This window comes from Eubalaena glacialis, chromosome 1 (genome assembly GCF_028564815.1).
Source record: "Eubalaena glacialis isolate mEubGla1 chromosome 1, mEubGla1.1.hap2.+ XY, whole genome shotgun sequence".
Taxonomy (NCBI): Eukaryota; Metazoa; Chordata; class Mammalia; order Artiodactyla; family Balaenidae; genus Eubalaena; species Eubalaena glacialis.
Genome location: NC_083716.1, coordinates 62,515,382 through 62,533,326, shown reverse-complemented (window position 1 = coordinate 62,533,326; position 17,945 = coordinate 62,515,382). Strand labels below are relative to the sequence as shown.

Genomic DNA, 17,945 nt, shown 5'->3' with positions numbered 1-17,945 from the left:
AGGGAAACAGATAATCAGTAAGGATATGGAAGACAGAAAGATGGGCTGCCTGGGACTTGCCTGGGAAAAAGTGGGAAGGCAGGATTACAAATGGGTATAAAACCATTCTAGAGGGTGATGAATACGTTCATTATATTGATTGTGCTTATGGTTTCACTAGCATATACATGCGATTAGTATATCAAAACTCATCAAACACTTTAAATATATGCTGATATTCTATGTTAGTTATACCTTAATAAATCAGTAAAAAGAAACAGACAGTACAAACAACCAAGGAGAAGAATGGTATGTTTGAGAATACTGACAGCTTCTGTATATTAAAAATTATCAGAAACAAAATAAAAAGATGGGCCACAGACTAGGAATAAATATCTGCAATATATATGGCAGACTCCAATAGAGAATACACATAATACTTTTACTAATCAAAAAGAAATCAAATAGAAAAGTGAGTAGAGAAGATAAATAGGCAATTCATACACATGGCAATGTGAACAGCCAATAAACATTTGGAGATAAGCCTTACTAGTTACTAATGAAATGCAAAACAAAACCAGATACAATAATTTCCATCAGATTGCTAAAAATTTAAGTCTGATAATACCATGTCTTGGCAGGAATGCAAAGGAGGAAACTCATACATTCTTGGAGAAAAACTAAATTATTTTATCCACTCTGGGAATCAATTTGGCAATGTTTAGCAAATTTGAAGAGGGTATCCTACGGGCCAGCAAGTCCAACTTCCAGGTATATATTTTGAAAATAACTTTTTGTAAATATGCACCAGGAGACATACAGAAGAATGTTCACTTCAGTATGGTTTACAACAGAAAAAACACTGGCATATTAGATTTTTGTTCTCAAATCTTCACTTCCTCCTCCTTGACCTCTGTGGAAAATCCCTTAACTTTGGGCTTAGCCATGTGATTTGCTTTGGCCAATGGGATACTGGCAATTATGACATGACTAGATCCTTAAAATGGACTTCTGACATTGGCTTGCTTTCTTGCACCTCTGCCAACAGTATGAGAGGATAATATCCCAGATAGCCCTTTGGTCTAAAAAGGATGAGAAACATATAGAACAAACTAACAAATCTGACAAAACCATCAAGCAGAGATGACCTAGCCTAGATTAGCCAGCCTCTAGCCTATCTAAGCAAGGCCAGCTGAGATCAACAGAGCACACCCTTTGTGACCTGCAGATGCATGAGGTAAATAAATGCTTGTGTTTTATGCCACTGACATTTTATATGGCTGTTTGTTATAGAGCAATAGCTGACTGACAAAATTGGAAATGTTCATCTACATGAACATGGGTAAATTAAACACTGGCATATTTATACAAGTTTAAACAACTGATATACACAACCATATAGCAGTGAAAATAAGAGAACAACAGCTACTTGTGTCAACAAACACACACATATAAACATAATATTTAACATATAAAAAAAGCATGGGAAATGTAGCAGCTCGAAAAGGCTAAGTTCTGCTACAGTAACAGCTTTAAAATCTCAGTGGCTTACAACAAGGAAGGTTTTATATAGTGCTCATGCTACCTATCTATCATACTGGCTACAGCTCAGCTTCACATGGTATTGAATCTGGGATCCAGGCTGACAGGGCAGCAACCTCTATTTGGAACATGGCAGAGGTAAATGAGAACACAGCAAACCACAAACTGACTATTAAAGCTTTTGCTTGAACATAATGTATATAATTTCTGCTCACATTTCATTGGTCAGAGGGTATCACATGGTTAGGTCCAAACTCAATGCTAGGAGATGAATACAATCATTCCCTAGGGAAGGACAATGGATATACATGAATGTTATAGTCTTCATCAAGAATGATAAACACCAGGGACTTCCCTGGTGGCACAGTGGTTAAGAATCCACCTGCCAATGCAGAGGACATGGGTTCGAGCCCTGGTCCAGGAAGATCCCACATGCCAGGGAGCAATTAAGCCCGTGCACCGCAACTACTGAGCCTGCGCTCTAGAGCCCATGAGCCACAACTACTGAAGCCCCCGTGCCACAACTACTGAAGCCCATGTGCCTAGAGCCCGTGCTCCGCAACAAGAGAAGCCTGAGCACCACAATGAAAAGTAGCCCCCGCTCACTGCAACTAGAGAAAGCCCGCACGGAGCAACGAAGACCCAACGTAGCCAAAAATAAAAATAAATAAATAAATAAGAAAGAATGATAAACACCAAATTAAGGACAGTGGTGTCAGGAACCAGGGGCAGAGACCCTTATTTCTTACTATAAGAAACCCTTGTTTCTTATTATTCCACAAGAAGTCAGCAAATATTTTTCTGTAAAAGGCCAGATAGTAAATATTTTAGGCTTTGCGGGCCACTTATAGTCTCTATTGGAACTCCTCAACTCTGCTATCATAGTACAAAAGCTGCCATGGACAATACATAATGAATGAGTGTGCTTGTGTTCCAATAAAACTCTTTTTATGGACACTGAAATTTGAGTTTCATATAATTTTCAGGCAGCACAAAATATTCCTCATGTGATTTATTTTTTTTAATGTAAAAAATATTCTCTGCTCATGGGCCATGCAGAAACAGGGAAGTTCATTGTAGCTGACCAACACCTGCTCTATACTCAGCATCACTGCAGGAAATTAAAATAAAGGATACATGCACCCCAATGTTCACTGCAGCACTATTTACAATAGCCAAGACACGGAAACAACCTAAATGTCCAACGATAGATGAGTGGATAAAGAAGATGTGGTATATATATACAATGGAATACTACTCAGCCATAAAAAGGAACAAAATTGGGTCATCTGTAGAGATGTGGATGGACCTAGAGTCTGTCATACAGACTGAAGTAAGCCAGAAAGAGAAAAACAAATATCGTGTATTAACATATATATGTGGAATAAAATGGTATAGATGAACCTATTTGTAGGGCAGGAATAGAGACGCTAAAATGGTATAGAAGAACCTATTTGTAGGGCAGGAATAGGGACGCAGACGTAGAGAACAGACATGTAGACACGGGGGGGGGGAAGGGGAGGGTGGGACGAATTGGGAGATTAGGTTTGACATAAATACACTACCATGTGCAAAATAGACAGCTAGTGGGAACCTGCTGTAGAGCACAGGGAGCGCAGCTCGGCGCTCTGTGACGACCTAGATGGGTGGGATGGGGGGGGGTTGGAGGGAGGTCCAAGAGGGAGGGGATATAGGTATACATATAGGTGATTCACTTCATTGTACAGCAGAAAGTAACACAATATTGTAAAGTAATTTTACTCCAATAAAAAAATTTTTTTAAATAAAATAAAAGTAGAAGACAAGGTTCTTATATGGAAGGAACTTACCTTGTTGGGGCGAAAACATTAGAACAAAAATGTTTCAAAAATACATTCATAGTATATACTTTCATATGTTTCTTGTTACTTAATAGTGCCCTTTCATTTCAGCTTAAAGAAGTCCCTTTCACATTTCTTGTAAGGCTAGTCTAGTGATGAAAAATTCCTTTAGCTTTTGCTTGTCTGGAAAACTCTCTCTCCTTCAATTCTGAAGGGCAACTTTGCTGGGTAAAGTATTCTTGGCTGGCATTTTTTTCTTTCAGTACTTTGAACATACCATGCCACTCCCTCTGGCTTTCAAAGTTCCTGCTGAAAAATCTGCTGATAGTCTTATAGGGGTTCCCTTGTATGTAACAAGTTGTTTGTCTCTTCTTGCTTGCAAGGAGTCTCTCCTTGTCTTTAACTTTTAACACTTTAATTATGTGTCTTGGTGTGGGTCTCTTTGGGTTCATCTTTCTTGGAATTTCCTGGGCTCCTGGATCTGGACATCTGTTTCCTTCCCCAGGTTAGGGAAGTTTTCAGACATTATTTCTTCAAGTAAGTTTTCTGCCCCTTTCTCTTTTCTCCTTCTGGAACCCGCATAATGTGACTGTTGTTGGTCTGTTGATGTTTTTCCATAAGTCCCTTAAGCTATCTTCACTCTTTTTCATTCTTTTTTTCTTTTTGCTGCTCTGACTGGATAAGTTCCACTGTCCTCAAGTTCACTGATCCTTTCTTTCACTTCATCTAGTCTGCTATTGAACCTCTCTACTGTATTTTTCAGTTCAGTTATTGTTTTTCCATTCTGTGGCTTCTATTTGGTACTTTCATGTATTTTCTCTCTCTCTGTTGAAATTCTCACTTTATTCATGCATTGTTCCTGTGAGCTTGCTAAGCATTTTTATAACCGTTATTTTGAACTCTTTATCAAGTAAGTCACTTATCTCAATTTTATTAAGGTCTTTTTTTGAGGTTTTATCTTGTTCTTTTGTTTGAAACATATTCCTCTATTTCTTCACTTTTTGTAACTGAGTTGGTTTCTATGCATTAGATAAAACAGCCACCTCTCCCAGTCTTGAAGGAGTGGCCTCTTGGGGAAGCTGAACCTTATCATTCAACCCTGCCCTAGCTCTTGGTTGTCCTTCAAGCCTTTGTGATTGTCCAAGTAATCTACTTTATTCTTGGAGGCTCCCAGTGGTTGAGGCTCCTACTTTACTCTTAGAGGCTCCCAGTAGTGCCAAGAACCATCAGTGTCCCAAAGGGGAGGATCTCAGTCAGCACCTAGATTCAGGCTGACTGGAAGCCAGACCCTCAGGCAGCAGTTTTTAAAGTATGCAAATAAACTTCTTTCAGAAGAAGGCTGGGAGATGAGTGTTTGATTCCTCTACACTGAGCCCTGGGGTGATAGCCAGTTAAGAACTGTTACTTTGTTTGCTACCACCTATCGAATCCATGAACACAAGCCCCACTGGTCACCAGAGCCAAGCTATCAAGGGATGTGTCCTCTGGGTGGCAGCCACAAAAGCTGGGGAGCCAGACATATACACAAGCTCCTTTTTCATAGATACTATGAAAGGGCATGACTCTTATCCTAGAGAGAATATGGAGTCCAGGACAAGTAAATCACAGTATGATCTGTGTTTCCCCTTTTCACATCCTTTTCGTCTTCCATGTAGACAAAATCAGATCAAGATGAATAGGTCAGCCAGTGGGATATGGTGGAAAGGAAATAGAGATCCTCTTTGCTCTGACGAAAGCTCAAGTATGCTTTGCTCTGACAAAAGCTCAAGTTTTTCTATATGGTACTTTAAAAACTCTCCCCATGCTGCTGCTTCTCCAAGTCATTGGCTAGCTATGCAAAACTGGTTACTACAAGCAGCACGACCCAGAGCTTGAAGCAACTGCCTTATCCACTATATCCAGAGGTTTTGATGATACTAAGATTGCACAGAAAGGGAGATGAGATGTATTCCAGTCATACACTCTACATATTTTTTCCTTTTAATGTTCTTCTTACTTACCTATGGCTACTCTAAATTCTTTTGGTATTCAGTACAAAATTATTCTTAATCAGCTTGTTACTGAAATTCATCAGCACTCCACTCATTTAAAAACTGCTTAATTTTAGGGCTTTGTGATTATTTTTGAACTGTTCTAAAACTAAAACTTACAAGTTTAGATCTGTTAGGTATCCTGGGATATGGTATGTGTGAAAGACATGACAAAACAAAGTTGAAATATGAGCTACTGGCTAGAGTCCAGACATCTGATGATAGAAATTCAAATTACAATTTGAATTACAGCCTCACTCTTTTCTTTATTTCAACCCACATTGGAATAATACATATTTTTACTTCTGCTGCATCATTTGTGGAAATTTGTGTTCATGAGCAAACAAAAATGAAGCCAAATTTTCCATTAAATCTCATTTTAATATACTACAATTTTCCCTCATGATTATTATCTTAAAAGAAAAGCAATCATTCATTATTCTGGCTTTTTATGAAAACCAGAAATGTGCTTGGCATATTAGACATTTAGTTACTATTCTGTCCATGTGGCAGGTCTTTCAATAATTAAAAAAACAAAATTACAAAGTTAAATGCCAAAATGTGTGTAAGCAATTAGAGTATATAATGATTTCCAAAGGAAAAAAAAAAAAGAACTTCCTTAAATGACCAGATAATCTTTAGTAAACTACCTAAAGTGTTGCTTCATTTTCACTGTCACACTGGAAGCAAAGTACAGTTTTATTTAAAGTTACTGTTACATATTAGATTTCATCTGGTTTTAGAAATAATTTGACAAGTACAAAATATTTTACCATCATAAAACCCAGGAATATATCTTGCAATGCTTTTTTCTGTCTTACACACGTCTTCTTTAATCTTTCCTTCCACATGTCACAAAACAAGGTGCTAAAACTAATTCAAAAGGCTAAAAATCTAAAATTCAATGCAATTAACGGAAACTTTATATACCTTCTTTCTGATTATAAAAGATTTTATACTCTATAAAGGAAGAAATTTTTGTCTGTTTTATTCATTCCTGCATGCCCTGCACATAAAATAGTGTCTAACCCATAGCAGAGCTAATTGATCAATACTTGTTGAATGAATGCATGTGAAGTTTATTAGAAAATAAAGGAACAAGGAACATTCAAAGAAGAATAAAATAATTCCTCATAATTTCAACATTCAGAGAGTTAACATTTTGGTATATTCTCTTTCAGCTGCTTTCTACATATTTTCTACATGGCGGAAATACAAAGTACAGAGGAACGTATTAAATAACACCATGGAGATACAATCAGTAAAATCCAAAATGTGGGAAACTCTAGAATATAAATGACTTACATTCTTTTACAAATAAATGATGTACAGTTTGAGTTTCTTAAAAAGTAGAGTCAGTGCAGGAGGACCAGGAAAAGTGAAACAGGAAAGGAAGGAAAGCCAGTTCAAGGGTGTGTCATTGAGCTGATTACTGCTGTAGAAAACTAGGGCTCAATATCCCTTAGCCCACCCAAGAAACCACCATGTAGTTTGTATCCTCAGAATTGACCATCCAAGACAGTGGAGAGGAGAGTATTTATGCGCCAAATCTCAACAAAGAGTAAAGTCCTTTATACCTCTATATGTGTGCATGTGCCAACACGGTTGAGCAGGCTCCCGAAGGGGACCCATGCTATAGCAGCAGAGATGCTCTATAGTAGAAACAAGAGATACATAGTGTAGCTGAGGGTCTTTCCTGTCAGGCTATATCTCTATCCTGCTAAATGCTGCAGCAATAATCTGAGCAAAAGGTAAAAGGTGGGCTGAGAGATGTGAAACAAGGCAGAAAACTTGTCTTGCTTAATGGCAAGGAAAAAATGGCAAGAAGAAAAAGAGAGAGAGAAAAACCCATAAAGAAAGACTGAAGAGATATCAAACATAGCCTGTGACCATTTTTGGAGGTTGATTTGAACAAATCAACTGTAAACAATATATTTTAGATAGGGAAATTTGAACGATGCCTAGATATTTGCTATTAAGAAATTACTGTAGGGCTTCCCTGGTGGCGCAGTGGTTGAAAATCTGCCTGCCAATGCAGGGGACACGGGTTCGAGCCCTGGTCTGGGAAGATCCCACATGCCGCGGAGCAACTGGGCCCGTGAGCCACAACTACTGAGCCTGCGCGACTGGAGCCTGTGCTCCGCAACAAGAGAGGCCACGATAGTGAGAGGCCCGCGCACCGCGATGAAGAGTGGCCCCCACTTGCCGCAACTAGAGAAAGCCCTCACAGAAACGAAGACCTAACACAGCCAAAAATTAATTAATTAATTAAAAAAACAAAACAAAACTAGTAAATTGGCCACATAAGATCTTTAAAAAAAAAAAAAAAAGAAATTACAGTAATATTTTTAAATTATTGTTATTACTGGTACTACTATTGTTTTTTTTTTAAAGTACTTATCTTTTGGAGACACATACAGAGGTGTCTTTAAAATTGCTTTAAATTGGCTTTAAAACAATCTGGGGTGAGGAGAGGAAGTAAGAAGGTTATAGATGAAATAAGATTGGCCACGTGTTGATAGTTGTTGAATCTAAGTGACAGGTACATATGGGTTGATTATACTACCCTCTGTACTTTCTATGTTTGAAAATTTCCCTAAGAAAAAAATTTAAATATACGGCAAATTTCCTGCACCTTTGAATATTTCATTTTTCCTAGAGATATATGAATGTTAATAAACATGGGCAAAACATTATAAATTCCTTGGTTAGAAAACACCATAACTGTTTCTGGTTCCCCAAGCTCACATTGTTATTTCACATGTCTGTATTTCTGACCACACAATTTACTCACTCTGAGTGATGCCTCTGCCCGCTCATGTATACAATGAACTATTATTATTCACTTTTCAAAACCCATCTCAAATGCCACCCCCTTTAGGATGCCTTCCTTACAACACATAGTTTCTTTTTCATAGCCTACTACTGTAACATATATGATTGATTCTCACTAATTGTGAGAGTTATGTTCTATAAAGTTGCCATGAACAAAGAATCAGTGAATACTGACCTATTACTCCTAGGGGAAATACAGGGTTAGGTTCCTATGATCCTCTGGTCACAAGTTTTTTTTTAAACCAATCAATACATAACCTTATTTTATGTGTGTTTTTTTTTAGAGACGCCTTTTTCTCTCTCCCCTCCTTCCATACATATTTGATATATCTATATATATATTTGATTCATTCTTTCTCTATATATATCCTTGATTAATTAACAATGAACTCATGGCCAACTCAAGCCTGAAGAAAGCTTATCTCACACACATATTTTCTCCTTAAGGCACATTACAGCCTTTTTAGTTTAAGAACACTAGACAGCACGTCAATACTACATGGGGCAGGGGGAAGAGGGACAGCAATCACCAAGATAAAGCACAAAAATTCTAAAAACATGGCACTAAATAAACAAAGCAAAGGACACATATGAAAGCTGAAACAAAAAGGCAGAGCATTACTTTGTTTGACCTCAGCTGGGAACATGTACACGGGGTGACAAGTTTTTTGCTGCACTGCGCATAACCACAGATGACTGCAAAAGCACCATTAAGTACTGATTATGGGGTTACAAGTAAGTTTTAGTGAGCATGCAAATTTGCAAATACAAAATTTGCAAACAATGAGAACTGACCATATATTCTTTAGTCCCTTTTTAAATTGAGGTGAAACTCAAATAACATAAAATAACCATTTTAAAGTGTCCAGTTCAGTGGCATTTAGTACACTCATAGTGTTGCATAACTATCACCTCTACCTAGTACCAAAATATTTTCATCACTCTAAAACAAAAACAAAAACAAGAAAACCCACCTTGTACCCATTAAGCAGTCAGTCATTCCCCCAACCCAGCTGCTGGCAACCAACAACGTGCTTTCTGTCTCCATGGATCTATCTAGATATTTCATACAAATGAAATCATATACCAATATAAAATAAAAATGAAAAAAAAAAAGAAATCATATGATATGTGGCCTTTTGTGTCTGGTTCAGGGTTCATCCACATTTGAATAATATTCCACTGTATGTATGTATCACAATTTGTTTATCCATTCATCTGTTAAAGGACATTTAGGATGTTTCTACTTTTTGGGTATTGTGAATAGTGCTACTATGAACATTCATATACAAGGACTTGTTTGAGTACCTGTTTTCAATTCTTTTGGGTTTATACTAGTAGTGCAATTGTTGGGTCATATGGTAATTTTTTACTTACATTTCTGAGAAATTGTTTTTCATAGTGGCTGCACCATTTTACATTCTCACCAGCAACATATGAGGGCTTCAATTTCTCCACATCTTCACCAACACTTGTTTGCTTTTAAATTAGAGCCAACCTGTGAGATGGTATATCGTGGTTTTGATTTGGATTTCTCTCATGACTAATGACATTAAGTATCTTTTCATCTGCTTATTGGCCATTTGTATATCTTATTTGGAGAAATGTTTATTCAAGTCCTTTGCCCATTTGTTAAAGGGGTTGTTTAATTTTTTGTTGGGTTGTTAGAGTTCTTTTTCACTTCTGGCAGTTTGTGTATTACTAGGAATTTGTTTCACCTAGGTAATCCAATTTGTTGGAATATAATTGTTCACAGTATTATCTTATAATCCTTTTTATTTCTGTAAAGTAGGTAGTAATGTCCCCACTTTCATTTCTGACTTTAGTTATTGGCTTCTCTTCTCTTTTTTTCTTAGTCAGTCTACCTAAATGTTTCTCAATTTTGTTGATCTTTTTAGAGAGCCAACTTTTTGTTTCATTGATTCTACTGTTTTCTATTCTCCATTTCATTTATCTCTGTATTAACTTTCATTATTTCCTTATTTCAGCTATCTTCGGGTTTTGTTTGCTCTTTTTTTTTTAAGTTCCATAAGGTGTAAAGTTAGGAAAGTGATTTGAGAACTTTCTTCTTTTTATTTTATTTTTTTAAAATTTATTTATTATTTATTTATTTTTGGCTGTGTTGGGTCTTCGTTGCGGTGCACGGGCTTCTCATTGCGGTGCCTTCTCTCATTGCGGAGTACAGGCTCTAGGCGCGTGGGCTTCAGTAGTTGTGGCGTGGGGGCTCAGCAGTTGTGGCTCGCGGGCTCTAGAGCGCGGGCTCAGTAGTTGTGGCACACGGGCTTAGTTGCTCCGTGGCATGTGGGATCTTCCCAGACCAGGGTTCGAACCCATGTCCCCTGCATTGGCAGGCGGATTCTTAACCACTGCGCCACCAGGGAAGCCCTATTCTTTTTAAATGTAGGTGTTTACAACTATAAGTTTCCCTCTGACCACTGCTTTTGCAGCATCACGTCAGTTTTGTTAAGTTCTGTTTTCTTTTTCATTCATCTCAAAGTATTTTTTAATTTCTCTTGTGATTTCTTCTTTGAGCCATTGGTTGTTTAAGAATGTATTGTTTAATTTTCACATATTCATAAATTTTCTATTTTTCCTTCTGTTATTGATGGATAGTTTCATTCTGTTGTGATCAGAAAAGATATTTTGTATGATTTTAAACTTTTAAAATTTATTAAGATTTGTTTTGTAGCCTAACATATGGTCTATCTGTCTATTCTGGAGAATATTTGATGTGTGCTTGAGAAGAAATGTATTCTAATGCTCGAGTAGAGTGTTCTATGCATGTCTATTAGGTTTAGTTGGTTTACAGTGTTAAGTCTTCTATTTCTTTAAAGACCTTCTGACTAAATGTTCTATTCATTACTGAAAAAGGGTATGAAGTCTCCAACCATTATTGTAGAACTATTTCTCCCTTCAATTCTGTCAGTCTTTCACATATTTTGGGGTCTTTCATTTGGTGGGTATATATATTTAGCACTGTTATAACTACTTAATGAACTGACCCTTTTATCAATACACAATGTCCTTCTTTGTCTCTTGCAACAATTTCTTACTTAAAGTCTATTTTGTCTGATATAAGTATAGTCACCTCAACTCTCTTTTGGTTACTATTTGTACCCTTCATTCCAACCTATTTGTACTCTTTCATTTTCAACCTATTTGTGTCTTGGATCTAAAGTGAGTTTCCTGTAGACAATATACAATTAGATCATATTTTTTTCTCCTGTCAATCTCTGTCTTTTAACTTGTGAGTATACTTTTATATGTAAAGTGATTAAGGATAAGAAAGCACTTGCTTCTTCCATCTTGTTATTTGTTTTCTATATGTCATATCTTTTTTGTCCCTGGATTCCTCCAATCTTGCCTTCTTTTGTGTTTGATTGATTTTTTTCTAGTGTACTATTTCTGTTTCCTCCTCATTTCCTTTTCTGTATATTTTTAAGTTATTTTCTTAGTGGTTAACCTGAAGAGTACAATTAACATCTTAAATTGAAAATAATCTAGTTTGAATCAACATTAACATATTTAAATTGTTGTTTTACAAATTTGTCTTTTAAACCATACAGGAAAAAAAGGTTGTTAAAAACCAAAAATAAAACAATACTGATATCTCCCTATGTAGTTACCTTTACTGGTCTTTATCATTTAAAATTTTTCTTTGTATGACTTTGGTTACTATCCAGTATACTTTCATTTCAGCCTAAAGGATTTCATTTAGCATTTCTTATAGGGAATGTCTACTAGCAACAAACTTCCTCCACTTCTGATTATCTAGAAATGTCTTCATTTCTCCTTCTGGGACTCCTAATATGCATATGTTGGTACACTTGATATTGTCCCACAAGTATCTTAGGCTCTATTCATTTTTATTCATTCTTCTTGCTCTGCTCCTCAGACTGGACATCAATTGACCTATCTGCATGTTTCTGGTCCTTTTATCTGCCTGCTCAAATCTGTGTTGAACTCTTTCAGTAAATTTTTCATTTTATTTACTTTACTTTTCAGCTCAATAATTTCTACTTGATTTCTTTTGACAGTTTCTGTTTCTTTATAGGTATTCTCTATTTATTAATACATAATACTCCCTACTTCCTACAGTTCTTTGTCTATGGTTTCCTTCAGCTCTTTGAACATATTTAAGATAGTTGATGTAAAGTCTTTGTCTAGTGAGTGCAACGCCTGGGTTTCCTCGGGAATGGTTTCTGTCAATTTCTTTCTTTTTTTTTCCTATTAATGGGTCATACATTCCTGATTATTGTTGATATGCCATGCAATTTTTTAAATTGAAAATTAGATATTTTGAATATTGCAATGTGGTAATTCTGGAAATCATATTCTCCCTTCTTCCCAGGGTTTGACATGGTAACTTGCTGAGGACCACAGTCATCACTTTGTTTAGTGATTTTTCCAAACTATTTTTGCAAAGATTATATTCCTCATTATGTGTCATCACTGAAGTTTCTGCTCTATTATCTAAGCAGCCATCAAGTGACCTCAGAGATTTCCTTAAATGTTGGAGGCAAAAAGAATGAAAAAACAAAACAAAACAGAACCCAGCTCTCCTAGTGTTTGTAGATTGGCTCTGAGCTAGGGCCTTCTTTTGATGTTTAGCTAGATTCTCCTACAACTCCACCTTAACTTTCACCTCCTTCTTGCATGGAGCACAACTATACAAGCCCACTCAAGTCTTTTCCAAGTATGTGTCTGGCCTCAGCATCACTCTGGATTCCCCAGGCAGTAGCCCTTGAAAGCTCTTATTCCCTGAAATGTCTTTATCCTCAACCTCCTCCTTCAGAGGCTTTTCAGTCTGTCTGCTGCTGGTCCCATCTGCCCTCTCTTGGCCCAATGGCTACAGGTGGTATATGCCTTTAAATTTTTTCAGTAGATGACACCTGGAAAGGTACTTTAGCTTGAGGTGGGTGAAACAAAAGGCAAGCCTTTGTGCTGGTAGCTCAGGAAACTACCAGATGAGTCAAAATGCACAAGCACTTTTTTTGGAGAAATAGTCTATATTGCCTCCCAGCGATCTCCCCATCACTAGTAAGCCAAATGAGGAATGGAGGCTGCCATCCTCATGGCTGCTGCTAAGCTGGGAAACAGGGCATGGTAGGCAGGTAAACAAAAGGCCAGGACACTTTCTTTCCAAAATTTAACAGCTTCTTTCTTCATTAAGCAGTTCACTGGTTGCTATAACTTTTTTATTAGATTCCAGTGATCCAAAAAAAGTTGATTCCATCCATTTTGGGCAGCATAATGATTGCTTCAGTCAAAGAATTGATTCTTGAAGCTCCCTACTCTGTCATTTTTTCCACCACGTCTCCCATATACATTTGTAAATAATTACCTTTAACTTACAATATTAAGCCCTTTATTTTCTTTCCTCACAACTTGTTTGTTCGGCCATTTCCTCTAAATGAGACATCCTTTCCTCTATTCTTTGTTTGTCTAACTTTTATTCAAATTTAGATGTATTCTCTAGAACCATTCTCTAAACTTCCAGACTGAGTTAAGTGTCCCTTCTTTATACTGCCATAGCACCTGTTCTTTAACAAATTGCCACATTCCTGAAATTACCTGTTACTGTCTCTGTCTATCCCACCAAAGAGTAACTTGACAGCAGTCACATCTGTAATCCATTGCCTTCAAGAACAGTCTAATTACAAGCAATGACTCTCAGCCAGAGGTGTATAATCTCCTTAGCGCTTTAGATTACAGGCTCCTCTTTTCTACTCCTAAACCCTAGCATAATGCCTAACATTCAGTAGCTACACAGTGAATATAATTATTACATGGACTTATACAATTTAGGCAATACATAGAGAAACAAAGAAGCATATAAAGAAATAAATATCACAATCTTATTTTTCACTTCAGCAACTTACGTTCTGGTTGTTTTTCATTGGGTGTTATGGATCGCACAAAATCTTGTGGTGTCATAAACACTTCAGATTCACCATGCTCACTGATTACTTTCAAGGTGGCAAAATACCGGAAGATTTTGTCTGGTGTGGAATATGCACGAATCCTATTCTCATATTCCATCACCTAAAATTGGAAATTCAGAGAGTGTTACTGTATTAAGCATCTCATTTTCATGTATATTCTCTTATTTGGGGGGCAATTTTATATCATTTTTTTCTCTAACTGGATGTTTTATATTAGAAATTACTTGTGTCTCAAACACTTGTGATATACAGTTCATACTCCAATTGAGGCGATGCTTGTATAAGTTTTCTTCAGAATTTTGAATATTTTCTAATTTCTTAAATCATTAAAAGCTAGCAAAATTGAAAAATGTCATAAAAGAATTCAAAAGGTCTCAGTAAAAGAGTATAATACCATATATATGGGAGCCTATCATTTTTTAAATACCTACCGAGTTTTTAAAAAGGGACTGATTTTACAGTTTTTACTTCCATGCAATTTCTTGAATTCAAAAACAAAACAGACGTGGGACTTCACAGGTCTGAATAGCTAACAGTCCTTCAAACAGAAAGTACATTACACAATAGCACAAAAAAATAAAATTACATATCATGGAAACTCAATTATTGACAGGTCTGAAGCAATAAGACTTTTACTTTTGATTAAAAAATTAGACTTCCAGGGACTTCTCTGGTGGCGCAGTGGATAAGACTGCGATCCCAATGCAGGGGGCGCAGGTTTGATCCCTGGTCAGGGAACTAGATCCCACATGCATGCCGCAACTAAGAGTTCGCATGCCACAACTAAGGAGTCTGTGTGCCACAATTAAGGAGTGGGAAAGCTGCAACTAAGGAGCCCACCTGCCACAACTAAGGAGCCCGCCTGCTGCAACTAGGAGCCAGTGAGCTGCAACTAAGGAGGCTGCCTGCCGCAACTAAGACGCTGTGTGATCTAATTAATTAATTAATTAATTAAAAAATGTAGACTTCCAGAGAACATTTAAATATAGCATATTTAGAAAAGAGTAGACTTGGGAAAGAACACAAGCAAATATTTGAATAGGAACAAAATTATATATGGCATACGTTTAATTAAAAGATTATAATGTTAATATAAAAGCCTGTTTCCTTATCCTGCACCCAAGCCCCCGTTCTGTACACGAAACATACAAAATACTGTATCTTCTGCATAATATTCTTCTACAGCCCACACAGTACTTTGGTGAAAAGATGTCTCTCATACCTGAATTTTATATGTTGAGTTAACCAACATTAAATAGTATCTTATAAATAACTGGTTAGAAAATGTGTCAAGGCAATACGATCTAAAAATCCAGTGAATTCAATGTCTATAAGGCAATTCACTATATTTAAAAAAACATTATTAATGTTTTAATTTACCTTATTAACACAGCTATTAGTGTAACTGTCATTTCTGGCTAGATGGTCACTTTGAGGTCATTGATGGCAGCTGCTTAAAAATGGTCTCAATTCCACTACGAGATGTGCTTTCAACCAATAAGAAAGGAATGCTAATTTGTAACTATACATGACAGGAAACTTTCTAATGCTAATTTGCATTAAAGTCTGAATACTGATTTCAGAAAAATTTTCAATAAATTTGGCATGTGGCAAACACACTAAGCAGTCCCTTGGCACAGCAGTCCCCAACCTTTTTGGCATCAGGGATCACTTTTGTGGAAGACACAAAAAGCCGGGGGGGGGGATGGTTCAGGAGGTAATGAGAGCAATGTGGGGGGATGGTTCAGGTGGTAATGCGAGTGATGGTTTAGGCAGTAATGCAAACGACAAGGAGTGGCAGATGAAGCTTCACTCACTCGCCTGCCGCTCACCTCCTGCTGTGAGGCCCGGCTGCTAACAGGCCACAGACTAGTACCAGTCAGTGGCCCGTGGGTTGGGGATCCCTCCCTTAGCAGCCTTAAGACTTAGCTACGAGTCTTAAATCAAAGGCATTTTATATTTAACTACAACTATCTGCTGGGTCATACCAGCTATAGAACAAAAAATAATCAGTGTACAATATTTAGGGTGTGGGCTACAGCTACTGCCAAAGATGGCTTTGTAAACTAAAAAGTCAATCATATATAAGATAAAGATAGAAAAATAACAACTTAAAAGTCAATGATTTACAGACTGAAAATCAGATCCTTGATTGTTACCAAAAAAATATGCCGCTGAATATCATTAATTAGTTTTAGTTTGAAATAATAGGTTGAGGAGATAGACCTTCTCCATTCCCGCACTGGTAGAGTTTAGTATAGACATACTGTATAGTATATTTTTGCTTTTTTTCACTTAGCAATGTATCTTAAAGACCATATCGCACAATTTGATGTGGAGCTGCCTCCTTTTCAGTAGTCATGTTAAAGGAACACTAACAACTATTATATAAAGGGTTTAAAATATAGCATCTAAGATAACAAAGGCTTGGAAGCTAAGATATATAAGAAAACTGTTGAAGAATTTTGGAACATTTAGCCTGGTGAAAAGATTTACTAAGGAAATTATAATAGTTACATTCAATCATCTACTTAAAACATTCTTGAGTTTCATGTTAAGACAGCTGTCTTCACTAAAACAGCCAGACTTACTTGTATCAAAATTCAGCATTATATTTCCTATATGAAATGCACAAGAGTAGCCAAATAGTAGCTGCAACCAACTACTATGAGAAATGGCAGGGCGGATAGGCTGGGTGGATAGGCCAGGTGGCTGGCACTTCCCAGACCCATGCCTTCAGCCAGCCAGCCAAAACCCCCTCCCCACACCCCCACCCTGTGCCTAGTGACCCTACCCTAATGCCGCGCAACACAGTTGGGCTCACACTATCTGCCCTGGGCATTTTACTGCATCCAAGACCCTTGCTCCTACCCGCAGCTGGAGCTCCAGAGACAAGGGTCCTGATCTACCCCCACTCTGAGTCTGCTTGGATGGAGCCTCTCCCAACTCCCATTTTTCATCAGTTTCCCCTGATGGCTTAGGGGGCTCATGTGAAGGGAAGTCAGCACTGAGATGCAGCCTCTGTTTCTGGAGCCTCTTGGAAAGCTCAGAAGATCCCAGAAAGGGCCCAGACCAACCTGGATGAAAGAACCCCCAATCCATCCCCAATATTTGTGCTTGGGAGAAATAGGTCCCTCTCAGCTCTACAGTTCACAGCCCTGACAACTACAACCCCTAGAAAAAAAGTAAAGAACCAACGTCAAGATGAAAGCAGCCAACATGTGGCTTCCAAGGTCAATTCTACTCATGGCCATTCCAGCCTGCAAGAAAGGGAGAAAGGGCATTGAAAAACCTTGTGGGAGATATTATGTGCCAGGTCTAGAAATGGCTAACATCACTTCCATTCAGTGGAAAACTAGCAAACTAGTAATATCCATTAAAAAAGATAAAGTAAAAAATCAGGGCTCAGGATCACCTTTAGAAATCTGAAATGGCATGATGTTAACTGACCTAGGGTACACCATGAGCAAAATTTTGTAACCAAAACATGTTATGTTAGAAGAATGCAATGGAAAGAGCAAGGGTTTTAGAGTTACACAGACTTATATTTGATTCTTTCTATTGTAAGTAACCAGCTATACTACTTTAGACAAGTTACTCAGTTGCTTCAAGCATTAAGTATATATGTAGGTAAGTATGTGTGCATACATGTATATGTGTGTACATACACACATATACGCACAGACATACACACATTTACATGTGTGCACATGTATGTACATATACTATGCCTGGAAGACAGAAAATGCTCAATAAATGTTACTTTCCTTCTGTTTTTAATTTGTTCTGTTATG

General features: G+C 37.3%; 1 protein-coding gene across 1 annotated transcript in view; it reads right to left on the bottom strand.

Moving 5' to 3' along the window:
• The window catches only part of MICU1 (mitochondrial calcium uptake 1), a 234,426-nt gene that overhangs the window by 160,193 nt on the left and 56,288 nt on the right, over window positions 1–17,945 (bottom strand). The window contains exon 4 of the mRNA XM_061197459.1: window positions 14,089–14,251. Coding sequence (XP_061053442.1) covers window positions 14,089–14,251 — 163 coding nt within the window. The remainder of the gene's footprint in view (window positions 1–14,088; window positions 14,252–17,945) is intronic.